Genomic DNA, 27,383 nt, shown 5'->3' on the forward strand with positions numbered 1-27,383 from the left:
TTATATATGATCAGCTACGCGGACACCGTGGTGTCCATGCCGCTATGTTCCTTGCTGGCACACTATACGGGCTGGCGAGGCATATTCTATGTGTTCGGTAACTATTGTCACATTATATATGATCAGCTACGCGGGCACCGTGATGTCCATGCCGCTATGTTCGCTGCTGGCACACTATACGGGCTGGCCTGGCATATTCTATGTGTTCGGTAACTATTGTCACATTATATATGATCAGCTACACGGACACCGTGGTGTCCATGCCGCTATGTTCGCTGCTGGCACACTATACGGGCTGGCCAGGCATATTCTATGTGTTCGGTAACTATTGTCACATTATATATGATCAGCTACGCGGGCACCGTGATGTCCATGCCGCTATGTTCCTTGCTGGCACACTATACGGGCTGGCCTGGCATATTCTATGTGTTTGGTAACTATTGCCATGCTCTACTAAATATTCGCTTTATAGGCCACAAAAGTTACAGACGGAAATGCTTGGAACACAATTTTTGACTTCGTAGCTTTGTTTGGACTAGTTAGGAGGTGAACATATCGAAAGTTTCAACGAAATCGGTTTAGCGGTTTAAGAGTAAAGAGGAGTTAAAAAAATCTTTTTTTTTTTAATTTTTTTTTTCTTAGGAATGGTATCAATGTGGATACCATAAATGAATTCAGCATTCCGCGATTTATACGAAAACGTTACCAAACCCGGCCTAGCAGCTTCACTGATGTAGATAATCAAGATAGAAATGAGAGCCCTAAATTAAATTAAATTAAATAATCATTTATTGCAGATCATAACAATCCATAGATTTTGTTAGTTTTTAAATAAACCTTCAAGAGCGGATATCTCAAAAACTATACAAGATACCAAAAAAAAAACCTAATAAAACTTGTAACAAATTAACTCACTTTTAATTTTGTATTTAAATGGCCATGTCGCTCAGACGCATAGTTTCCGACATATAATCGAAAACCGAAAAAATTAACCTTAAAAACCCCCCTCTCTCCTCCGGCACCAGGGTTACGGTCGGGAACTTTTGATATGTTCATCTCCTAACTAGTCTAAACAAAGTTACGAAGTCCAAAATTGTGTTCCCAGCATGTCCCTGTATACCTTATTATTGCTTGGCCTAATAGCAGCAGCTATGGCTTGTAAAGTTTTATGAATACCCCTTAAAGTCTAAACTTTACATGTCTATGCTATACCTAGTACCGTTAGTTCAACATTTGTGACGTTTTCAAGCAAAAGGTACCACATTATCGCTTGCCATAAGGACGAAAATTGCTTGTATCTTTATACGAAAAACCTGTCAGAGCGACCTTATGGCAAGCGACAATGTGGTACCTTTTTCTTGACTAGGCACATTTAACGTTGCAGGTATAATGGGACTAGTGTGGACAACAGTCTGGTGGCTGGTGGTAAAAGAGTCACCAGAAAAGGACCCCCGGATATCTCCAGCGGAGTTAAAATACATACAGGTATTCTCAAAGCTAGTTTGTGGAAAGTTTGTGTAAAGTAAGGACACCGAGCGCGAATAATGTCGTAGGTACATTGACCCGCCATTTCCTGTCTCTATCGCACGCGCATGATACTATTGCTGTCTCGCTCGCACAGTCGCATTGGCCGCCGGCATCATGGGCGGTTCATGCAATTAGCTCCATGCATGAATTTATTTTTATTTTTGGATTCATAATTTATATCGTTGGAACACCGGAAATGATAAAAATACTTTTGTAAACCTTAACATTATTTTATTAAAAAATATTTAAAATGTTGAAAATTTTTGAGCGGTTGAAACGCTCATAATTTTTGGCGCGAATTCGACAGAGCGTGATGACGTCACGTTGGGCGGCCCAACTGACGTTTGCTACTAATGACACTAATCTGTCGAACGCGTGACGTCACGTGGCGTTTCGAGCGTTTCGCTCACTAGCTTTTCGCGGGCAAATTTTTGTACTTTTTATTTATAAATTTAAGTAATTAAATGGTTATTTAAAAACGGAAATGCATTTGTAACATGATATAACGGTAACAAACATCCGAATAAAACATATTTCGTTCAAATATAAACTTCATGCATGAGGCTAATTGTTTTGTCTCGTTAGATTTTAAAACAAAACAAAATCAGTTATATTTTCTAATACCATTGATTCAATTTTGGTTGTCAATTTTTTTGTAGGGTACCGTGGCCAAAGGGTAAAAACGGGACCCTATTACTAAGACTCCACTGTCCATCTGTCTGTCCGTCTGTCTGTCACCAGGCTGTATCTCATGAACCGTGAACAGTCTCATGAACAGTTGAAATTTTCACAGATGATGTATTTCTGTTGCCGCTATAACAACAAATACTAAAAACAGAATAAAATAAATATTTAAGTGGGGCTCCCGTACAACAAACGTGATTTTTTTTGCAGTTTTGCGTAATGGTACGGAACCCTTTGTGCGCGAGTTCGACTCGCAGTTGGCCGGTTTTTTTTGTAAAGTTTGTAGCGTTAAGTTTTTGAAGATGAGAAACTCTATCAAGAGAAATATATATAATTTTTTTCAGGACTCACGGGGTACTCAAGCTATCGAAGGGTCCAAAATTAGGCACCCGTGGCGGGCCATGTTGACCTCAGGGCCCGTGTGGGCCATAGTCATGGCCCATTTTAGTGAAAACTGGGGGTTCTACACACTGCTCACATTCCTGCCTACATTTATGCAAGGTAACAATAAGTTATTATCATATTTAATTCATAATAGGGAATATTACGCGAAACTCTGCGTAGGGGGCGCCAGGGCGCCACTACAACAATCTGAGGGTCTATCGTGAAACAAGAAAATTTATTTTTCTAACATCTCTGTCACTCATGCATCATGCATATTCGAGCGATAAAGAGGCAGATAGTGAAATTTCGGATTCGCGTTTCCCGGTAGGTCCTCTGTAAACAAACCGCCTTGATGCATCAATGTCATATTGTGTTATCTCTGAAAACTTGTCAAAAACCTGTTAAAGGTACAGTATGTATAAGTTACTCTATGGTTTACTAAAAAGGCTAGTGCTGCACTCTGGTGGCAGAACATTGCAGTAATATCCCCTATTGGCAGAGCAATTGCGTGAACTAATAATCATACATCGGTCTGTTTTAAAGTCGGCTAAAAACAGACAGGTCAATGACCTTTTCGTGCTGTTGCAGTTAATTATCACGCAACGAAGCATTTTTTAAGTTTTCACGGACGTCCGGCTGCAACAACTGACGCGCGTGGACTGTAAAGAGCGACGGTCAACCTCGACGCTTGGTCGGGGTTCGGACACGCGAAGTAGATGCATTTGCGTCATCTATAGTTGAATAGTTTGTGCAACAAGAGAGGAAAGTTGGTTTTTCTTGCGAGTGTTGATTTTGAGTCCCGAGAAAGCGAAAGATTCTAAGTTAGAATCTTGAGCGTAGCGAGACGACACGAGATGTAAAATAATTTTGCTCTCGTGTGACACATATAACTTTTCACCTCAGTAATAAGAACATATTAAAGGTTAAAATGTATTTCGGATTACACAGAATAATACAGAAAAAAAATATACGAATTTGTAATACCTATAGAAATATGAAGTGGCAGTTCATGGCCTTCACTAAATTAAAAAGCTACTTTGTTTCACTCCCTGGAGTGACGAAAGTAGGTTTGTTCGAGCTGCTAAGGTGAAAACGTTTTATTTGTTGTCCTCAGACGTGTTCAAGTTCGAGACATCGGCGACTGGCTGGCTGTCTGCGGTGCCGTATCTCGCCATGGCTATAATTCTACAGGTCAGTTTCTTTCCGTACGCCATTCGACGTGTTGCCTCCCTGTCACACTTACTGTACGAATTTACAAGTGCGACAGAGAGGGAACACGTCGAACGTGATTCCCGGTAGGCCCTCAGGTTAGCCAAGATCACAGTCGTTGATAGAGAACTCCAATCAAATCTTAAATAATTTGTCTCTGTCGGGATATATTTTTTTAATTACGTTTTGCGTTTAACGATGTAAGTACAGTCGCCATCAGATATATCAGAGCGGCCGAGGTGATCAAAAATATCTGAACACGACCCTAACGCCTTGACAATAGAGGCGTGTTCAGATATTTGTGAGCGCCTTGGCCGCTCCGATATATCTGATGGCGAATGTACTATAGGAATGATGACGCATTTTGAATTTAAGAAACAAAATCTAGTTAAATAGAGGAAATGCCGCCAGCATCCTTGGTACAATGCCTCAAGGGCCTATTTCAGATTTAAGCTAGTTATTAATTTCGTTTACGTAGTACCACTGTATATATCTTGTATGCAAATAAAGAGTTTTGATGTTAAGTAGATAGAAAATTAGAAATTTATCGCAATAAATAATAATAATAAAAACGTTTATTCACAGATCTTGCTTACAACTAAATAATATATTCTTCTGCCAAACCACAGTGTGGTTTGTTGGCAGACGAGGCTCCTATACGTTTGTGTAAGCTAGGTAGGTAGTTGATATGTAACTTAAACTTATTTACTCAAGCGCCGCATGCGTAGCCGTATATGGCAGCATTGGCAGCAATACTTATAATTTACAACTCTATTGATAGCTAGAGTTTTGAATGATTCACGGTTAGTTTCACTAGACTTATATTGACCGGGATATAGACCGTGATTACCTTTTGTATTATTTGTGAGCTCCCGATATTCACTGGATCACTGGATCGAGTTGCATAGTCCCAAGGTCATTTCGACAGAACGCCACTATATACCAAGATTGGTAAGAGAAGCCGTTGAAATTCACAAATACAAAAATTTCAATCGTGAATATGGGTTTAAACTGTCAAATGTGTAGAATCCTGTGATTTGTTTGTGTAAAAAACCAGTGATACCCGAATCAAACACGCGTAGTGACACCGTGAGTGTAGTGTGTTTGGACAGACCAACGAGTGTGAACGCGACCGGACCAACAAGTGTGAATGCGACCGTTGGTAACGTTGAAAGTGAACGCAGCCGACGCGCAAGAATGAGGGTAGACAGAGCGCTGTCTACACAACTTTGACACCCACCCGCTATCTTCAGTCACCCGTGAACATGATGCATGTAACTGCGTCGAAATATCGGGAGCTCACAAATAATACAAAAGGTAATCACGGTCTATATCCCGGTCAATATAAGTCTATTGATAGCTATTAAAGTTCATTTTTAAACAGATACTTTTTATTTATGACATGAAGTAAGGGGTTAAGTCTATAATCTGAGCGTACAGTATAACAATGTAATGTATGTACATGTATAGTTTATAAAGGTTGTATTTGACCTTTTATTTTATTCAATATAAAATTATTTAATATTTTTAAATGTTTGTTTTATCATCCTTGTGGTCTTTAAATACGACGGTAACTCGTTATAGACCAAAGGGACAATATTTTGTACATCTCTGGCCAGAATAAATTGGACACTTAAAAAAATATATGAAAATGATAAAAAATACAAGACATCAAAATTTCAAAAGTTAAATAAAAAAAAGATTGTATAGCATTTCTTATCCGTTTTTAAAGAATAAAGATAGCCTTTACGAGCTGGTATGTTGAAAAATATGTGCCATTCTCAACCAAAAGGGTACTTATTGTCGGTTGTCAATAAGGCGATATTTCCATATAGCTTCAATTTGAAATCAACCTTATAGACTAGCGACAATGTGGTACCTTTTGGTTGAAAACGTCACATATGATGATTGTTTGTTTGATTGCAGGTGGCGGGTCACCTCGCGGACTGGGTGTTGAGAAAAGGGTACATGTCGCGCACTAATGTCAGAAAACTGTTCAACTGCGGCGCTTTTCTTGCACAGGTAATGTTGGACCCAAACAAAACCCAAATATTTAGGGACCTATAGCACAGGGCGGACACGCTATACATTAAAAATAAAAACCGGCCAAGTGCGAGTCGGGCTCGCGCACGAAGGGTTCCGTACCATTACGGAAAAAAAAAACAGCAATAAAATCACGTTTGTTGTATGGGAGCTCCGTTTAAATATTTATATTATTCTGTTTTTAGTATTTGTTGTTATAGCGGCAACAGAAATACATCATCTGTGAAAATTTCAATTGTCTAGCTATCACGGTTCATGAGATACAGCCTGGTGACAGACGGACAGACGGACAGCGGAGTCTTAGTAATAGGGTCCCGTTTTTACCCTTTGGGTACGGAACTCTAAAAATCACTTGCGTTTCTATGTGTGAATGGCACGTCTGTACACGCGTCATGCGTCAATGTGTGAGTAAGTTGCTTAAGGCCGTTCCATCGGTTTGCCGCTGTCACTGTCACATTTCGCAAGAAAGAACGGGAAAGACAATGCACGCCATTTTGATCGAATTTTGTCGATTTCTATTTATTTTAAAAACGTTATCTTACAATATCGAAATTCGAAAGCTATGGAATTACTATTTAAGTTAAGATTGTTTTTTCTTCTTTTTTTGTTTATAGTATCACATAATAAATAACCGAGTAAAGTTGGATTAAAAGTCTGAGTTAGAGGTTACTTTGGGAATTAATTGTATCGAGCGAAGTGTCATAATTCGTGTATCGGAAGCTATGCTATTAAAGATAATATAGTCAAGAACTACATATATTTTTTCCTCGTTTACTAATATCAACGCCTCTTAGAAAAACATGATCATGTAAGGAGATTTTTCGCCTTCTGGCTCAGGGAACCGCCTTAAAAACAGTACTGAGTGGCCGGCAAACGGCCGTCAATCTGCTGTCGCGGGGCGAGGTAATTCGAATCGGGGCGGGGCGGTGCGTGACCGTTCTGTATGATGATACTATTACTTATTCTGTGGCTATAGGGAGCGGCCATGAACTGTAGGGGGCACATGAGCCCCCTATTTATTAGCTGGAAATGTAAATGTGACGTTTTCAACCTAAAGGTACCTAAGATAAGGTTAAACAATTCCTTTTGCAATTTTCAGACGATTTTCATGGTGGCGGCCTCATACGCGTCGACGGTGACAGGCTGCTTAGTGAACCTCACCATCGCCGTCGGTCTGGGAGGATTCGCTTGGTCCGGATTCAGGTAATAGTCATCATCATATCAGACAATATTCATGGTAGCTTCATACGCGTCTACGGTGACAGGCTGCTTAGTGAACCTCACCATCGCCGTCGGTCTGGGAGGATTCGCTTGGTCCGGATTCAGGTAATAGTCATCATCATATCAGACAATATTCATGGTAGCTTCATACGCGTCGACGGTGACAGGCTGCTTAGTGAACCTCACCATCGCCGTCGGTCTGGGAGGATTCGCTTGGTCCGGATTCAGGTAATAATCATCATCATATCAGACAATATTCATGGTAGCTTCATACGCGTCTACGGTGACAGGCTGCTTAGTGAACCTCACCATCGCCGTCGGTCTGGGAGGATTCGCTTGGTCCGGATTCAGGTAATAGTCATCATCATATCAGACAATATTCATGGTAGCTTCATACGCGTCTACGGTGACAGGCTGCTTAGTGAACCTCACCATCGCCGTCGGTCTGGGAGGATTCGCTTGGTCCGGATTCAGGTAATAATCATCATCATATCAGACAATATTCATGGTAGCTTCATACGCGTCTACGGTGACAGGCTGCTTAGTGAACCTCACCATCGCCGTCGGTCTGGGAGGATTCGCTTGGTCCGGATTCAGGTAATAGTCATCATCATATCAGACAATATTCATGGTAGCTTCATACGCGTCTACGGTGACAGGCTGCTTAGTGAACCTCACCATCGCCGTCGGTCTGGGAGGATTCGCTTGGTCCGGATTCAGGTAATAGTCATCATCATATCAGACAATATTCATGGTAGCTTCATACGCGTCGACGGTGACAGGCTGCTTAGTGAACCTCACCATCGCCGTCGGTCTGGGAGGATTCGCTTGGTCCGGATTCAGGTAATAATCATCATCATATCAGACAATATTCATGGTAGCTTCATACGCGTCTACGGTGACAGGCTGCTTAGTGAACCTCACCATCGCCGTCGGTCTGGGAGGATTCGCTTGGTCCGGATTCAGGTAATAGTCATCATCATATCAGACAATATTCATGGTAGCTTCATACGCGTCTACGGTGACAGGCTGCTTAGTGAACCTCACCATCGCCGTCGGTCTGGGAGGATTCGCTTGGTCCGGATTCAGGTAATAATCATCATCATATCAGACAATATTCATGGTAGCTTCATACGCGTCTACGGTGACAGGCTGCTTAGTGAACCTCACCATCGCCGTCGGTCTGGGAGGATTCGCTTGGTCCGGATTCAGGTAATAATCATCATCATATCAGACAATATTCATGGTAGCTTCATACGCGTCTACGGTGACAGGCTGCTTAGTGAACCTCACCATCGCCGTCGGTCTGGGAGGATTCGCTTGGTCCGGATTCAGGTAATAATCATCATCATATCAGACAATATTCATGGTAGCTTCATACGCGTCTACGGTGACAGGCTGCTTAGTGAACCTCACCATCGCCGTCGGTCTGGGAGGATTCGCTTGGTCCGGATTCAGGTAATAGTCATCATCATATCAGACAATATTCATGGTAGCTTCATACGCGTCTACGGTGACAGGCTGCTTAGTGAACCTCACCATCGCCGTCGGTCTGGGAGGATTCGCTTGGTCCGGATTCAGGTAATAATCATCATCATATCAGACAATATTCATGGTAGCTTCATACGCGTCTACGGTGACAGGCTGCTTAGTGAACCTCACCATCGCCGTCGGTCTGGGAGGATTCGCTTGGTCCGGATTCAGGTAATAGTCATCATCATATCAGACAATATTCATGGTAGCTTCATACGCGTCTACGGTGACAGGCTGCTTAGTGAACCTCACCATCGCCGTCGGTCTGGGAGGATTCGCTTGGTCCGGATTCAGGTAACAATCATCATCATATCAGACAATATTCATGGTAGCTTCATACGTGATAGCCGCCCTGTGGTTGTGTGACGTGACGACCCCATAATGTAAACAAACAGGTACACTCTACTTACAGCTCGATGAATAAACCAGTTCATATTTGACCGCCCAAAAGCTCTGACGTTTTATTTATAAATACCTAAGTGCCTATATAGTTAAATATATACCTAAATCATATAAATTATCTCACTCCTTCTATCATACGCATCGACGGTGACAGGCTGCTTACGTAGCGTCTTACGTAGGCGATCGACGTGCGAACGCTAAGCGACGCGGCTAAATAAATCCTTTGATACCCATACAAGTGTCCTACGTGAGCGATCGCGTTGCGAACGCGACGCGGGGCGAAGCGGCGCGGAAGAAACAAACCGTTCTTTACCTTCCTTAAGTCACAGAATAACTAATAGTACTACCGTACAGAAAATTCACTCCTTCACAAAAGTCAGATTTAGTTATAAAATTATACCTACACTCGCCGCCTGCAAGCAAAATTGAAACTTATAACCGCGCACGAACCGTGAATCTTCTTTGCGCGCCGCAGTTTTATGACCGAGCTGCGAGTGTCGGCACGGGGTTGTCAGTTTTTGTACCTATACCTACTGATTTATTATTTTTAAGATAAATATGTGGGAATTACAAACGTTGATTCTGTAAACATATTTTTTTTATCCCGAGATAATATGTCTGATTCTCATGGAAGTATAGGTATGCCACAGAAGTACTTATTCCTTTGAAAACATTTCGGTCAATATAGTCCGGAATTAAAAAAAAAATATTTCTGCTTCCTTGTTCTTCCGTTTATTTAGACATCCGTAAACAGATCAATATCTATAGATTTCGATTTTGAAGGCATTATGTATTTTCAATTTTGCGCGAGTCGAGCGGCAGCCCATTGCCATACGTCTGCCCGGGAGTGCGAAGTGACACCCCCCTGCTTAAGTGTCCTAGAGGTGAGGGATCTTCGCGCGAACGGTAAAGGTACCTTCGTCGTTAATAATAGCCCCAACCGCCATAAGGTACTTAACAGTTGTCAACAAGATATATCGGAGCGGCCGAGGTGCTCAAAAATATCTGAACACGAACTCTATCGCCTCGTGCCTTGACAATACAAGCGTGTTCACATATTTGTGAGCGCTTAGGCCGCTCCGATATATCTGACGGCGGTTGGCGAGGAAAGTACCTTATTACCTTTACCAGTGGAGCGTCACAAATTATTATTGGTATTTTCAGACAAAAACGAATGAGCATAGTTGTGGTTAACATTCATGCGTAAAAATATTTTTTGACGAAAATGGGGACAATGTTTGTATGCAAAACTGTCACGTGACTTCGTCCCCTTTCCTCTTATAAAATTAATTATAAGAAAGAAATAAGATTATTTTAAATAGAAGATATAACAGAATATGTCAGGGGTCTTCGCACTAGGCTTCGTCTGTATCGCGGTTCCCCGCGATAGTTAAAATTATAGAACTAATGTTACGCAATGAAGACCAATATATTATTAATAATTATTATATTAGCGACCCGCCCCGGCTTCGCACGGGTAGTTTTAACTAGTTTACACAAAAACCTTTACAAATTATACATATAAACCTTCCTCTTGAATCACTCTATTTAAAAAAACGCATCAAAATCCGTTGCATAGTTTTAAGGGGCCCACTGACTATCAGTCCGCCGGACGATATCGGCCTATCAGTTGTTCGGAACTGTTAAATTTTTGTTCTTACTGACAGGCCGATATCGTCCGGCGGACTGAAGATAGTCAGAGGGCCCCTTTAAAGATCTAAGAATACATTCAGACGACCGGTCTGGCCTAGTGGGTAGTGACCCTGCCTGTGAAGCCGATGGTCCTGGGTTCGAATCCCGGTAAGGGCATTTATTTGTGTGATGAGCACAGATATTTGTTCCTGAGTCATGGATGTTTTCTTTATATTTATATATTTGTATAAGTATTATATATATCGTTATCTGAGTACCCACAACACAAGCCTTCTTGAGCTTACCGTGGGACTTAGTCAATTTGTGTAAAAAATGTTCCCTATAATATTTATTTATTATTTATTTATTATACCATAGAGTAACTTATACTAGAGCGGTACTGTCATAGTAAATTTTGTAACCCCAGTAAATTCACTGCCATCTGTCGCCACACTTTAAAACTAAAAATAAATATTTATAAAAATACGATAAAATGTATTTAAATATGGATAAATGATTTTTTTATTTGCATTCATTATTTTTATATGATTTTGACCCATGTGTTTTCACTGGTATGCGTTAAAATTATAAATAACAAACGAAACAGTCAACGCCCTCTATACGAGTGTAGGCCAAAACTAGTGGCGCCATCTGATCGAGAATCAAATTTTCGTGATTTTCGAGGCACGTTTTTTCCTTAGACTGTATCCATCTATTACGGAGTTATATCTATCTTTACTAGTAGTGATTTTCTCTAACAATATAAACTTTTTTTTCAGCGTAAACCATTTGGACATAGCTCCGCCGCACGCCAGCGTGCTGATGGGTCTCTCCAACACCGTGGCGACATTGCCCGGGATCATAAGTCCGCCCCTCGCCGGCTCCATTGTCACTGACAAGGTAAAACAAATATTGTCTTCGGTTACCGCGATAGTTACTCATGAAATAAAACTATGAAAACGGATTATATCGCGTATATTGAATTTATAATACATCCCGACGTTTCGAACTCTTTACAGCGTTCGTGGTCAACGGGTGACCCGACAAGACAAAAAGCGGCCAAGTGCGAGTTGGCCGTAATAGTTTTTATATAGTTTCATGCCCTCGCCAAAACAAGCTCATTTCAAACTTAAAACAAACGTTCTCGACATTTTCCTCTCTGGATTTTGGCCCTAGATGAGTAGATGAGTAATTTATAGGGTTCTCCGCTGTCCGTCTGTCTGTCACCAGGCTGTATCTCATGAACCGTGATAGCTAGACAGTTGAAATTTTGACAGATGATGTATTTCTGTTGCCGCTATAACAACAAATACTAAAAACAGAATAAAATATATAGGGCTCCCATACCTACAACAAACGTGATTTTTTTTGCCGTTTTTTGCGTAATGGTACGGAACCCTTCGTGCGCAAGTCCGACTCGCACTTGGCCGGTTTTTTAATTATTATATGAGTTAGGAACGTAAAACAGGTTTCATATACATTTTTAAAAATAATACTATAAATTAAAGAGTGGGATCATAGCTAGGCCCGGGCCTAGCTATGATTAAAATACATCAAATTGTATAAAAATTATTAACCGACAGCGGAGTCTTAATAATAGGGTCCTGTTTTTACCCTTTGCGTACGGTACGGAACCCTAAAAATCGAAAAATTCAAACGATCATGCATCAAGTATGGAAAACAGGTTTCGAGGCGGTCGTCCCCTTTCGTCTTAACATTTTTTTTTTAAATTTCAGACAGCGGAGCAATGGCGCGTCGTGTTCTTCATATCCAGCGCCATCTATCTGCTCGGCGCGATAGTGTATGGCTTCCTGTGCTCCGCCGAGCGGCAGCCGTGGGTACTAGAATGTGAAGACCCTAGCTTCGACACAGATGGCGCCTCCGTCACCACTGCGAAAGGCTACGATAATAAGGCCATGGACCACAGCGAAATGTAAAACTGCTCACAAAATAGAAAAATGATAAACCTAAAATCTATAGACGTAGGTGTTTTATCCTAAATATATTAAAACGTCACTCACGTAGGGGAGACCGAGGTGAGTAATAGCAATAGCGCGCGTTTGTTAGTTCAAGCAAAGATAGATATAGAGTTTTGAATGATTCACGGTTAGTTTCACTAGACTTATATTGACCGGGATATAGACCGTGATTACCTTTTGTATTATTTGTGAGCTCCCGATATTTCGACGCAGTTACATGCATCATGTTCACGGGTGACTGAAGATAGCGGGTGGGTGTCAAAGTTGTGTAGACAGCGCTCTGTCTACCCTCATTCTTGCGCGTCGGCTGCGTTCACTTTCAACGTTACCAACGGTCGCATTCACACTTGTTGGTCCGGTCGCGTTCACACTCGTTGGTCTGTCCAAACACACTACACTCACGGTGTCACTACGCGTGTTTGATTCGGATATCACTGGTTTTTTACACAAACAAATCACAGGATTCCACACATTTGACAGTTTAAACCCATCTTCACGATTAAAATTTTTGTATTTGTGAATTTCAACGGCTTCTCTTACCAATCTTGGTATATAGTGGCGTTCTGTCGAAATGACCTTGGGACTATGCAACTCGATCCAGTGATTTGTACCCGACTCAAGGAGATGCTGAGCAATAGCTGACTTGCGAACGTCATTGTTCTTGACCGCAGCAATGTGTTCTTTAATTCTGCAGGCAATAGTGCGTTTGGTCTGCCCAATGTACGAACTACCGCAGCTGCACTCAACTTTGTATACACCAGGTTTTTCCAGGGGAAAATTGTCTTTGGGCGACCGCAGAAATTGTGCAATTTTCCTGTGCGGGGTGAAGATAGTTTTTACAGAGTAGTTATTTAGTATTTTTGATATCTTGTCTGTCACACCCTTGACGTACGGCATAAACGCTGGCTGTCTCTCAACGCGATGAGTAAGGCGCTTGGTTTTTGTGTCCCGCTTGTCCATGTTAACTCTGTAGCCATTCATCCTCAGGACACTCTGAACATGGTTCAGCTCCTGGTTTAGATGTAGCGAGTCACACAGAGCGTGTGCTCGATTAGTCAGTGATGCCACAACCGAGTTTAACTGTCTGGGATGATGGTGCGAGCTCGCGTGTAAATAGCGGTCCGTGTGAGTCGGTTTCCTATAGACTGAGTGTCCCAGCATGCCACAACCTGTAACATTCAGTCTCACATCCAGAAACGCAATACTCCTTTCTTGTTCCATTTCCAATGTAAACGACATAGATCGGTGCATGCTATTAAGGTGTCCTAGCATCAGTTCAGCTTCCTGTTTACCACCCTTAATTATGCAGAACACATCATCCACGTACCTCTTCCAAATTTTAACGGGAACTGGGGGCGCAGAAAGGGCTAGGTGCTCAAAGTGTTCCATCCAAATGTTAGCCACCACTGGAGCCACCGGACTGCCCATCGCTACTCCCTCTGCCTGTATATAATATTGCCCGCGAAACAGAAAGTAATTTGTAGTGAGGCAGTGTTCAAGGAGCCTTACGTATTCTATTGGCATGCCGTTCTCCTGGATCTTGTTTCTTACTACCTCAATGCTATCAATTACAGGTACGTTAGTGAACAATGACTCTACGTCAAAACTGACCATCACTTCATCAGGTTCAATCCTAACGTCCTGTACGATCTCAATAAAATGGCGAGAGTCCTTCAAGAATGAGGGTAGACAGAGCGCTGTCTACACAACTTTGACACCCACCCGCTATCTTCAGTCACCCGTGAACATGATGCATGTAACTGCGTCGAAATATCGGGAGCTCACAAATAATACAAAAGGTAATCACGGTCTATATCCCGGTCAATATAAGTCTAAGATAGATATAACTCCGTAATAGATGGATACAGTCTAAGGAAAGAACATGCCTCAAAATCACGAAAATTTGATTCTCGATCAGATGGCGCCACTAGCTTTGGCCTACTCTCGTATAGAGGGCGTTGACCGTTTCGCTTGTTATTTATAATTTTAACGCATATCAGTGAAAGAACACGGGTCAAAATCATATAAAAATAATTAATGCAAAAAAAAAAATCATTTATCTATATTTAAATACATTTTAACGTATTTTTATAAATCTTCATTTTTAGTTTTAAAGTGTGTCGATAGATGGCAGTGATTTTACAGCGGTTACAAAATTTACTATGACAGTACCGCTCTATCTTATTATATCCTCTTTGCTAGATAACAAACGCGCGTGACGTGATAAACCCTCAGATTATGGTAGTGGCGCCACCTACGCAGAGTTTTGCGTAATATTCCCTATTTACAACTAATATTATAAGCAAAAGGAGTTGAAAATAGAGTTCCGGTTAATAGCTGAAAATCGTTGAGCATTATCGTTCGTCGCGACATCTATTGTCGAGTAGCAGTGCTGATAATTCCGCTACTTGACGCTAGATGTCGGCTACGAAAATAATAGTCGTTTTGGTAACAAAACTGATATATGTGTCGTTTTCAATCAAAAGGTACCACATTGTCGCTTGCCATAAGGACGCTCTGACAGGTTATTCATATAAAGATACAATCCAATTTCCTCCTTATGGTAAGCGGCAATGTACCTTTTGATTGAAAACGTCACACTGGACTATGGAGTGAACACTCTATGTCTAATTAATTATCTTTGATTGGACTACTCTTTAACAATTTTTCTACTCTCTAATTTTTGTATGCCTTTTATTTTAAATAAGTTTAATATTAAGTTAAAATACGTCTTAATCTGGTTCCTATTTGACTAAACTGACTCTTTTCCGTCACATCAAAATGTGTCATTGTGACGCAAAAGGTGTCACTGCAATACCAATCCGTCCTTTTTGAAAAACAAGGGGGTGAATTTTGCCTGTAGACAATTAAAATACCTATATTTTCAGTTTAGCAAGAAAAATTGCATTTTTAATTTTTCACTGACGCCTTGAAAGTTTTAATGTGGCGCCATCTATGTGCAGAAATAAGAAACGCAACTTTGTACGGTAGTTGACAGTTTTGTTTGCTTTATCTCTGATTTCGCTATATGTTATTGACTTATTTTTAAAGAAAGTATTTTTAATGGAATTATGTATGGAAACCAGGGACCGGCCCGCTATCCCTTATCGGGGTTTTATAAGGGTATTGCATAAGGCTTAACTCACCATACCCTTTGCCAGACAAAACCCTTTGTTTTGGTTTTAAAAACCCTTATATAAAGCTACCACATTTGAGTAATCGGTAGCCCAAATACCCTTACAAAACCCTTATCATCCGCTCACCAACACCTTGCATATTGCTTATAAGGGTTAGCCTTATAAAGGGCTTCCCTTTTAGCATATAAGCGTGCTAATTTAAGTCGTCTACCTTGTTCATAAAGCACACATTACTTCGAATCCGAGCGATCGTCGGCGGCGACGGCGGCGTTCTTTGACTAGGCAAGTATTTTCTTTCCTTTTCATACACTACCGTAGATATATACTAATCCTGTCTCTTTCACGCAAAGGGAAACCTTTATAAAAAGCGCTTAAAGATAAGGGTAACCCTTATTAAGAGCTAGCCTTATTTTTGGTTAGCTTTTCGGTAAGGGTTAGTCAAAGGTAAGGGTATGAATGGGCTTGCAGCTCAAAAGGGAAAGTCTTTCAATGTGTTAGCCGTATTTAAGTGTCGCCCATTGAAAGGGTTTTATCGCGGAAAGGGTTGTCCGGTCCCTGATGGAAACAATCACACAGCTGGTTTCTTGAAAGCTTGTAACTTATACGTAATAACAAGCGGAAATCTCTTTCTAATAAAAGGTGTTGAAAAGAGACGTCCGCTTGTATTCAAGAAACGGGCTCAGCTTTAGTTCTGATATAAAGTAAAAATTTTCATACATTGACCCGCCTGGGTATATATTTCTGTCACACGCACATAATTATATTTGCTGTACTTCTCGCACAGTGATATTGACAGCCGGCATCATGCGCGAGAAAGCAATAAAGGTAACTAAGCGCGTGCGATAGAGATAGGAACAGGCGGGTCGATATATGGAATTTTTGGATGGATGGAAACTCCAATGATCTGTATATAAATTAAATGTGATAATTTGTAAGAATATAATTATGTCAAGTGTAATGGAAATACATGCATATTATTAATGTAAATGATATTCTGTGCTGTGCGTTGAGAAATTAAAGAATTTTATGGAAATTTATCTTATTTCACTTATTCAGAAAACCTAATAAATATCTACCTAAGCATAATGGGGTTGGCCGGTCGAAGTGTGTAGCAGATGGCGCCAGCATAGCTTGTCCTGTCAATCCCTAGAATTGTGTCAGATTCTTGTTTTTTTTTATTTTATGGCCCGGATGCCAGACCTTTAAGCTAAATCTCATAGAACAAAACTAGAGAACGGGGAAAGCTATGATGACGCCATCTATGCAAACCTCTCACAGTTGCCAACCCCATTATAAACCTTTCATATGTGGAGTTTCATACGTGCAATCGTAGGTTCAAACCATAGACGCGGTAGCCCTCATTGATTGCGATATATAATCATTATAGCGGGTGTAGGTATAATAATAACCGGCACTGAAGTTAAACAGTTTATTATACTTAAAGAACACGGTTTATGATACAATACAGTCCACTATACGTTAAAATTACTAAAACTATTACAATTCAATGCTATGATACTCGTGATCGGTCGTAGGGTCGGATACGCGCACACGTCTATACACAAAGGTACCGGCTACCAAAACTAAACTCGCGCGCAGCGCTGTTGCCTTCCGCGCGATGCTCAAACATGGCCGCGCACGCGACTACTATAAATTGACCCGCGGCTTAGTCTGTTAATACGCGAGCCGGGGTCTACTTAGATTAGCTCTATTGGGAAGATGCCCACTAGGCGTGCTATCTCGTACTAACGCACGCTTAGGCATCCCGTCTCTGTCACACGCTATAGACTCCCCCTCGAGTTCATGAAGACGCCCACGTCCATGGACTCGCACAACACCCTGGTCTTGGCTACGTGGACGACCTCTATTTCGTTTAGGCACTGTGGGAGAAGGAAGCACATCAACTCTACCATTAAAACGAACGAGCTGAGAGGAGTGATACTTGCCCAGAACCTCACCGGCTGAGTTAGGATCAGCGACCAGGTAAGTTGTCGGACTAACCTTCTTAACAACCTGGTAAGGACCACCTCTTTTCGGCACAAACTTGGCCGAGGCGTTCTTTGCTGCATTGCTAAGAACAAGTGACTTAATGAGAACACTGTCCCCGAAGTCAAATACGTCACCTGGCTGACGAGACTCGTCAGCATGTTCCTTACGCCTGTTCTGCTGAGCTTCTACCCGATCTCGTACCGCTGACAGGGAACTAATAAGCGAGCGAAGATATGGCGTAACCTGAGGAACAATGCTTTCCTTGTCGAGGACGGCTCTTAAATCATAACTAACCTTTATAACATCCGCCAGCATCTTCTCTATTTCCGCTTGCATCACCTCCTTCGCAGGCGTGACACGGTAAGGCGGCGCCGCGATAGGCGCATGGTCGCCCGTGTCGATCCTGTGCTTAGCAAAAGGAGTTGGCCCTCCCCCTGGCTCAAACAGGTCCTTGTTTCCAGGGAGCAACTGGGCAAGCAACTCGTGTTGTTGCGCGTTGAGCAAAGTGGCTTCATTCTCCCGAAGCACCTCTAAAGCAGCAACACACAGAGCTGGAGGTGACACGTTTTCAAACTGTAACCCATACTTTTGTTTACTATTCTCAGCGAAATACCAGAGATCGTCGCGAAAATCAATGATTAAACCGAAATCCTTAAGGAAATCTATTCCTAGGAGAGACTCGTTACTAACGGCATCAGGAAAAATCACAAAACTAGTTTTTCTTGTCTTGTGTTCCAGTGTCACCTCCACCTCCGCGGTGAGTACAGTCATATTCCTACTAACACCGTCTGCCAACCTAACACTCATTGTTGACGACACTAACGGGTGTCCTTTACTTCGCAGGAAAGCGTATAACGTGTGACCGGCAACACTAGCCTTAGCCGCAGGATCAACAAGCGCAGAGCCGCGCGCCCCAAGAATATTTAAAATCATAATAGGGCGGGGAGAAGCCTTGACATTGACCTGACAAACATCAATTTTATCACCACAAACTTGATTTTTATTACAAAATAAAGTTTGACTAACATTATTACAAGACAGACTTTGACTATCGTCATTACAAAACAAACTTTGATTTTCATCATTACAAAATAAAGCCTGTACGTAACTAAAATCACCCACGGCATGCGTAGGGTTACCTCCTCCACAGTGCGCAGGCGAAGGGTTAGCGGGCGGCGCGGCGGCAGTTGTCCCTGGCACGGTCGCATCGCCCGCTCCGCGCGCCGCTATACCGTCGCCGGCGGCGTAAGTATCGCTCTCTCGCGAACACTCGTGAGCGCGCGCAGGACCTTCGCTGAGCCGTATGGCGGGAGTTTCGCCGTGCCGTACACGCACCTTCGTGGCGTCGGGCGGCGTAGGTGATGCATGTTGCGACGAGTCGTGTCCGCTCGACCCGCCCTGGCGCGGGTTAGCGGCGTCGTCGACGTGACAGGATACTACGTCGAGCGAATAAAACGACAGCCCCGATTTAGAGTTACAATTAGGACACTTAGACCGAATAACATTAGGGGCACCGCAACCGTAACACTTAACTTGATTAACTTCCTCAACGACTTTATTTTCTACGCACTTATCACTTTTCTCTAACCTTTCACAATTGTCTTTACTGTGCCCGCCGCGACGACAGTAAACGCAATATAAACGACGAGGTTTGACGTCAGCTTGATCGGAAGAACGCGGCGACGACGCACGCGACGTTGAAGCGTTGACTTCATCGGCGGCGCGTTGCGTAGCAACGCCGCTCGCATCGCTGGCGCGCGACCTTGCGCGATTCGGCGAAACGCTCGCTGCCGTAGTACTTTGACGATCGCTCGACTTCTTTGCCGCAACGGGTACATGATTCTCTTTGCGTGAATCTTCAATACTTTGACAATGTTTCAATAATGTATCAAACGTATCTATGTTTTCTCTTTTTAACCTTTTACGTATGCGGCGGTCTAAGAGCCCGAATACCATATCTATTTGGACTCGCTCGCTTAAGTCTTCTGGTGGCAACTTAGCTAACAATGCTCTGGCTTTTGAAACAAATATCTCCGTATTTTGTTCACCTTGAACCAAAGAGAAAAGCTCTGTGTATATTACAAAAGGAGGGCGGCGCTCGCCGAAAGCACTTCGCAGCTTGTCGAGCGCATCTTCCCACGTCCTTACTTGTGATTTTACACCTTGCCACCAAACTCCTGCATCCTTAGTGAGTAGCAGCGACAGACCGCGTACAGCATTTTCGTCCGTAATATGCATGCATGACTTGTAACTTTCCATGTTATCAATGAAACTTTCTAGATGCTCTTCTTTGCTGCCGCTGTAACGAGCCGTACATTGAGCAAAGTTACCATTAACTGAAGCGAACGTAGCAGCCGCAGCGATGGCAGCAGCCGTGGCGTCGGCCTGTGACGGAGTTGAAGACCTCACCTCGCGAAGCAGTTGCTGACAAAACTCGTTCTGAGATTGTTGCAAGGTGATCAACATCGTCGTAAGGGCTTCCTGGTTCATTGTGATGTTCTCGTTGACTGACTCGGTGCTCCCGTGTGAACCCAACGAGAGTCTACCACCACGACGCCGACTTTTTGGAGGCATTTTCTAGACAAGTCACGGCCGGTAGGTACTCTTGGTGAACGCGCGATCGAACGTTCCAGACCCAAAAACGTTGGGCGGCCAGAATATAGCGGGTGTAGGTATAATAATAACCGGCACTGAAGTTAAACAGTTTATTATACTTAAAGAACACGGTTTATGATACAATACAGTCCACTATACGTTAAAATTACTAAAACTATTACAATTCAATGCTATGATACTCGTGATCGGTCGTAGGGTCGGATACGCGCACACGTCTATACACAAAGGTACCGGCTACCAAAACTAAACTCGCGCGCAGCGCTGTTGCCTTCCGCGCGATGCTCAAACATGGCCGCGCACGCGACTACTATAAATTGACCCGCGGCTTAGTCTGTTAATACGCGAGCCGGGGTCTACTTAGATTAGCTCTATTGGGAAGATGCCCACTAGGCGTGCTATCTCGTACTAACGCACGCTTAGGCATCCCGTCTCTGTCACACGCTATATCATTGTTTTATTACAGCGCCATCTAGTGAACGCTGGTGTCACCAAATCATGCAACCATGTCGCATCAACTCTCCATATAAACGTAATGAAATAAAACAAGCTCTTATTGAATTTTTTTAATAACAAGCATTTGAAAATTATAATGTAAAAACGTAATAAAAACCCATTTTCGTCACATAGTTAACATATGTGATGTTTTAAGACAAAGGAAATGAAATGAAATTAGATATCGCTCTTTTGACACCAACTTTTTTTTTTCACCTGCGGTAAAAATCGCAGAAAACAACTTAGAAATGTTAATATAATATTAAATTTATTAAAAATATAGAACACATTATTTATTCCTACGTTCTCGCAAAACTTTTGTTTTTATTCAATTTAAATTAGAGTTTCGTATTTTTGGCGGTACAAAGTTATCAAACACTGAAATTAGTAATTTAATTACAAAATCTATCAGAAATTCATATACTAAAACGTCGAATTCAAATTTAAAAGTAATTCAAGTTATGACGATAATTAACGTTGCATTTTGTTTCAAAATCTTACTTTATTTACACGTTTACTTCAAGATACTTAAGAAATGTAGTTTTAAAATCATATATTCTTATTATAAACGATTTATTATAATTTATCTTTTGTTTATACAGCCAAATATTAAAGAATAATATTAAAGAATACTTTAAATGTTCCATTTAACCGCCAAACCGCCTGTGACGTCACACCCGGGCGGCCTGTTTTTGGCAAACTATAAAGGGAGCCGACACTTTGTCGCGCCGCCTTTTCTCCGCGCGCCGCGCAGTCGATTACAACGCGCACGACTTTTCAAAAAATATTAACTATGGACCAGGACAAACTAATTACGTATAAACTATTGGAATTGCGTGAGAAGACGGGTTATGATATAGTACAGGAAAATGGGCAGAGGAAATTCGGTCCACCGCCGGGCTGGAGGGGCCCGCCGCCGCCGAAGGGCTGCGAAGTTTTCGTCGGTAAACTACCACGCCAGATCTTCGAAGATGAGCTGGTTCCGATCTTCTCGAGGCTTGGGAAGATCTACGAAATGAGGCTCATGATGGATTTCAGCGGCTCCAATCGAGGGTATGCCTTCGTGACGTACACGAGGCGAGAAGATGCCGCAGCCGCCATCAGAGAGCTTAACGGATATGAGATCAGACCAAGCCGGTATATCGGTGTCGTCAAATCCGTGGACAACTGCAGATTATTCTTGGGTGGTATCCCTCAAACGAAAACTAAGGAAGAAGTTAACGAGGAACTCTCTAAAAAAGTCACCGGGATTGTAGACGTAATTTTATACAAGAATTGCTTCGACAGAAAGAAGAACAGAGGGTTCGCGTTCGTGGAATTCTCTTCCCATCGCGCGGCAGCCATGGCTCGACGGGCCCTCGTGCCGGGCTGCGTCAAACTGTGGGACCAAGACGTGATGCTCGACTGGGCCGAGCCTGAACCTGACATTGATGACGAGCTGATGAAGAAGGTAATTTTTTTTCTTGCGTTTGCGGTTTTTTCTAGGCTATGCAATCGTTACATTTTGAAATTTGCTGACGTAATTACTTGTACAGTCGCCATTAGTCGGAGCGGCCGAGGTGCTCAAAAATATCTGAACGAGCAGTCTTAAGCTTAACGCCTTGTTAATAGAGGCGTGTTCAGATATTTTAGCACCTTTAGCGCTACGATGAATATATCTGACCGCGACAGTAGCTTAGATGTTTCGTGAGTTGGTTTGCGCGGTAGTTTTCTAAATAAAGTAACTTTGTCTTTAAAAGTTCTTGTGATAGACCTATAGTTAAGAAACTTTAATTAACAATTGCATAGTCAATGCTATGCTGCTCTGCCATTTCTTACATGCCGCTTTGCGTTCCAGGTGAAAGTACTATATGTACGTAACTTTCTAATCAGTACAACTCCTGATACAATACAAAATCTGTTTGAAACCACCATCAATGCTAAGGTTGAGCGCGTTAAGAAAATGTATGATTACGCTTTCATACATTTCTTTGAAAGGGAACAAGCCGAACTTGCGATGGCGAAGTTACAAAGGGCCGAGGTTGAAGGCAGTACGATTGAAATTAAATGGGCTAAGCCCGTAGACAGAGAGTTGTATAGAATTCAGAAATCCAATAAAGGCAATGCGAAGTTTAATCATAATATGGACTTGACACAGACTTTGTTGCTTTATAAACAGCACTTTGACAAGAGGGAATATGAGAACGGAAAGGAAGACGAAGGCATCAGCTCCGGATGCGCTGCGGACTCTGTTTGTGGGTCTCCGGAAGACGGGGCTTCGAGCTACAGGAGCGTGGCGTTGAAGGATAACTACATGTTGGCTCCAGCTAAGCTTGACGCTATGTGTAAAAGGTAAGTACAACTTTTGGACATTGGATCGTATACCTATACAATTAGATTCCAGATTGCTTTAATATTGTTTTAGAAAAATACTTTCCCTGTATTGATTAGTATTTTCTTAGTTTCTTTATGTAAGCCCAGAGGTTAGTGGTTGTAACTTTTTATGTGATAACAATTTTCCTGTCTTTCCTACTGTGCCAAAAAAAACTTCATCCAAATCTGTTCAGCTATCCTTGAGTGATTGAGCAACAAACTAATACTTATTTCACACCTGCAGATATTCCTGGGCCACACCAAACTACACATATCAGCAGTTCCTAGACCCGACCGGAACAGTGATGTGGGTATGCCATATCGATCTCCCACAAGTGGGCCTGCCGCTGCTGTCTATGCCTACTCCTGTGGGACCATTCGTGACAAGAGCTTGCTTCACCGCAGTACAGGCTAGGGTGGAGGCTGCAGAAATTGCGCTACAATGTATTAAGGTAATTTTTTTATTTTATTTTGTTTTTTAGGGTTCCGTACCCAAAGGGTGAAAACTGGACCCTATTACTAAAACTGCTGTCTGTCTGTCTGTCACCAGGCTGTATCTCATGAACCGTGTTAGCTAGACAGTTGAAATTTTCACAGATGATGTATTTCTGTTGCCGCTATAACAACAAATAATAAAAAGTACGGAACCCTCGGTGCGCGAGTCTGACTCGCACTTTGTATTACTTATTTTTATTGCTTATCCTTTCTATTACTTATTTTTATTGCTTATCCTTTCTATTACCTTACAGTACATATGGTGCTACTTTCTCGCACTAGTGCGTAAAAGAGAACTTTTCGTGCATATGTCGAAAGTTTAAAGGGCCATATGTACTGTAAAACGTTGTACGATACACGTGCGAATAGGTAATTCGCAACTCGTGTCGATTTAAAACACTCCCTGCGGTCGTGTTTTAATTTATCGCCACTCGTTTCGAATTTCCTCTTTTCCGCACTTGTATCGTAAAAAACTATTTGTATTACTTACGCCAGTTTTTTTTTATTACTTGTCTTTTCTAGCAAAATATTCAATCCACTGTATCGTCCTGACAAACAAATAGCCACATATAAAAAATTGAAAATTTGCTACTGAAATTTATTGCTATAGTGTATGAAATAGAGTTGATTTTTGTCTCAAAATCAAATGGAGCAAAACTATTGAAACTCTATTCCAATTGAATGGTTTAAGTTTCATCACAAACTGAATGAGTACTCTAAAGTCTGAAACGATTTTGATAACACACGCAGTGAAAGTGTTATTTTAAACGTCAAACTTCTATAAAATTATGACTTGTAAATAACACTTGCACTGCGTATGCTATCAAAATCGTTGCAGACTTATCTTGGTTTAACTCTAGCTAGGACTATTAGCTTAGATGAAATCAAAAAATTGTGCTTCATATTTGACAGCTAACGTAGATGGCGCTGTACGGCTCCATACATTATGGGGTACCTCTGTTATGGTTAGATTTTCTTTTCATTTTGAAAATGTATATTATGTTATTCGTTTTTCATACATCATGGTTTGCAATAAGTTTCTATTCATTTAAATTACTTACCCTTAAGGGTCCCCGGACAGCTCTGTTCTCCATACAAACTTAGTTCTGCTCTCATTTTAAAACGACTAGCTAGATTGCTCTGAAACTCGGATACCAGTTAAAAAAATACAGCAAATTTAAGTTTTTCATACAAAACTTGTTTTTGTTCTATTTCGTTTGTTTTATAAACTAGAGCTATATAAAATAAACTAATTAGACCGTGGAAAGTTTCATTACAATCCAACACGTAGTTTTAAAATGAGAGCGGGAACTATGTTTGTATGAAAAGGTGCAATTCGGCCGAGCTTGCCGGGGACTCTGAAATTTAACCTCGTAAGGCCCAATGTGCATTACAATGTACACTGTTGCAATCTAATTTGAACCTTACACTTACTGAATTAAGTAGCATTTCTTTTGTTTCATTGTTTTCTAAAACAAACGAAAGTCTCCCTAATCTTCTATACAACAAGGTTCAAATTAAAAATAGGGAAACTTTGTATGGTGGGCCTTACAAGGCTAAATAAACAAGTGCCCTTCTACATTTATATTAGAATCTCTGCTAATTGAAGGTTCTCCTAAACATCCACTCCTGATTTATCGCAATTCAGATGCATAATATTAACCTTTTTTTCAGGCTTTGCGCGCAAACGTAGACCGGTCCACTGCTACCCCCGTACCAGTGTACCCACCACTAGTACAGCATGTACCAACGTACAATATGCCTTATGAATACCCACTCTACGCTCGACCACCACCCATGACCGCTGCCGTCCCTAGTTTATGCCACGTGTTTGATAACATGAGGCTGTAGCTGTTTCTTGTACCTTAATGTATTCTTGTTAAGGTTTAGTTTTGTTTAAAGTTAAATTTTCAATGTGTATGAAGAAATTGCGATCTTATTCTGAGCTAATAAGATTTAATTTTACTTAATACACGTATGAAATATGAACGCGTTGTTGAATGTTTGACTTAGTTTATTTTAGTTAGTAAGACGAGATAATTGTTTTGACTTGACAGTTGATTACTTTTTGAGAGATCTCAATTGTTTTTTTTTTTCTGACTGTTTAGACGCATAATTGCAGCTTTTCGATTGTTTTTTTTTTATAAATGGATGAAGTAGAAACAAAATGTGGCTATTTTGTATTTTGCTTTAAACATTCAACTATTTAAAATGGTTGTTTTGATAACTTTCCTAAGTTTTCTAACCATGGTGCTTTTCGATTGTATTTTTTTTAACAGCATTTTAAATGTTAAAGTAGAAACAAAATGTGGCTATTTTGTATTCTGCTTTTTCAACTATTTAAAATGGCTGCTTTGGATGATAACTCCTAAGTTTTCTAGTTAGCCTGCAACCATTGTGATAGCACACGCAGTGCAAGTGTTATTTTAAACGTCAAATTTCTATGAAATTATGACGTATAAATAACACTTGCACTGCTTGTGCTATCAAAACCGTTGTTACTTGACCATAGCATTTCTCACCTTAGATTTAAGACTGTTGATTCATTGTTTTCATTAATGAAGATATTTATAGGCATTATTTACGTAATGTAAAATCGCCTGCTACTACTTACTTGTGCTTATACCGAAGTATATTCAGAGAAAAGTAGTAATATATTTAATATTAAGTTTAAAGGACTAGTTACTTAAATAAACATATTTGGAACTCTTGCAATGTTTTTTTTTTCTTTTGTTTTTTAAATCCCAGAAAGTCCAGGGAAATTTAACTGTTATAAAGCAGACATACATTTTTTCTTTGGACTAAGAATTCCGTGGGCCTACCGCGAACAATGCGGACATTTCTGTCACTCTAATTACGCCTTAATTTGAGTTAGAGATGCCTGTTTGCGAGCTTCGGCGTTCGGTAGTAGTAATAGTAATTTATTTGCTTTAAATGTAGTACAATTGTGGTGTTACAATGGTTAAATGAGCGTACATTCAGACTTTGCAAATTATGTCCTTAATAGCTAAATCTGAACTTTGATTAAATTATTAACGGTAATTACATGTAAACAAATAAGAATAAAATAGAAACAAAGCAACACAATCGAATTACAATTTAAAATAATATAATCAGTATAGTCAGTTATGTATATTTGAAAAATTAAAAAGATTTCAATCCAAAAGGAGAATATAACATTAAAATAAAAACTGTTATAGGTCACAAAGAATAAACGGGTCAGACCCAGGTAGGCCCACGGATGCCTGCCTGGGTGGTATTCAATTTGTCCAAGATCTTTGTCCAATGTGCATTGAGTCTCACTCTCCCATTAAGCAAAATGTGAGACCCAAATACACATTGGACAGATGGAATACCATCCTAATAGCGTAACACATCATCGCACCGCACCAAGGTCATTGTGCGACGCACCCATAAGTAAGATCGCTTTTTCGCGCTTACTTATGGATGCGTCGCACAATGACCTTGGTGCGGTGCGACGGTGTGTTACGACCTTTAGCTATACTTCTTGCGTGCTTCTTGCTTACTCACTAGTCAGTAGAACAAGGCTCGAAATGAGGGCTACCGTGTTTAATTTCGCCGCTAGGGGCGCTTTATATGGTGGAGGTCTTTCATGTCAAATGCACAGAAGTTTTGGGGGTTTCAAGCTTTTTTATCGGCTGTGTATAGTATGTACCTAATGATTTTA

General features: G+C 41.2%; 2 protein-coding genes across 4 annotated transcripts in view; both read left to right on the top strand.

The window, feature by feature from the left end:
• LOC134742656 (vesicular glutamate transporter 1) overlaps positions 1–16,784 on the top strand; it is a 62,594-nt gene extending 45,810 nt beyond the window's left edge. For both annotated transcript variants that reach the window (XM_063675841.1, XM_063675840.1), the window contains exons 6-12: positions 1,385–1,485; positions 2,556–2,712; positions 3,710–3,786; positions 5,731–5,826; positions 6,947–7,050; positions 11,415–11,535; positions 12,372–16,784. In XM_063675841.1, coding sequence (XP_063531911.1) covers positions 1,385–1,485; positions 2,556–2,712; positions 3,710–3,786; positions 5,731–5,826; positions 6,947–7,050; positions 11,415–11,535; positions 12,372–12,572 — 857 coding nt within the window. In that variant the 3' untranslated portion in view covers positions 12,573–16,784. The remainder of the gene's footprint in view (positions 1–1,384; positions 1,486–2,555; positions 2,713–3,709; positions 3,787–5,730; positions 5,827–6,946; positions 7,051–11,414; positions 11,536–12,371) is intronic.
• Positions 16,785–21,426: 4,642 nt separating this feature from the next.
• Positions 21,427–26,107, top strand: LOC134742626 (probable RNA-binding protein 46). Of its 2 annotated transcripts, none has more exons than XM_063675801.1 (4): positions 21,427–22,298; positions 22,686–23,179; positions 23,445–23,652; positions 25,370–26,107. In XM_063675801.1, the coding sequence occupies exons 1-4, from the start codon at positions 21,642–21,644 to the stop codon at positions 25,544–25,546; spliced, it is 1,536 nt and encodes a 511-aa protein (XP_063531871.1). In that variant the 5' UTR covers positions 21,427–21,641; the 3' UTR covers positions 25,547–26,107. The 2 variants fall into 2 exon arrangements, with proteins under 2 accessions (XP_063531871.1, XP_063531872.1); XM_063675802.1 differs by having other exon boundaries at positions 23,007–23,179.
• Positions 26,108–27,383: the final 1,276 nt, after the last annotated feature.

This window comes from Cydia strobilella, chromosome 7, assembly GCF_947568885.1.
Source record: "Cydia strobilella chromosome 7, ilCydStro3.1, whole genome shotgun sequence".
Taxonomy (NCBI): domain Eukaryota; kingdom Metazoa; phylum Arthropoda; class Insecta; order Lepidoptera; family Tortricidae; genus Cydia; species Cydia strobilella.

Coding starts and splice junctions, on each gene's coding strand:
- LOC134742626 (XM_063675801.1), top strand. CDS start 21,642: ATGGACCAGGACAAACTAATTACGTATAAACTATTGGAATTGCGTGAG. Junction 22,299..22,685: donor ATGACGAGCTGATGAAGAAG/GTAATTTTTTTT, acceptor TTTGCGTTCCAG/GTGAAAGTACTATATGTACG. Junction 23,180..23,444: donor CTTGACGCTATGTGTAAAAG/GTAAGTACAACT, acceptor TCACACCTGCAG/ATATTCCTGGGCCACACCAA.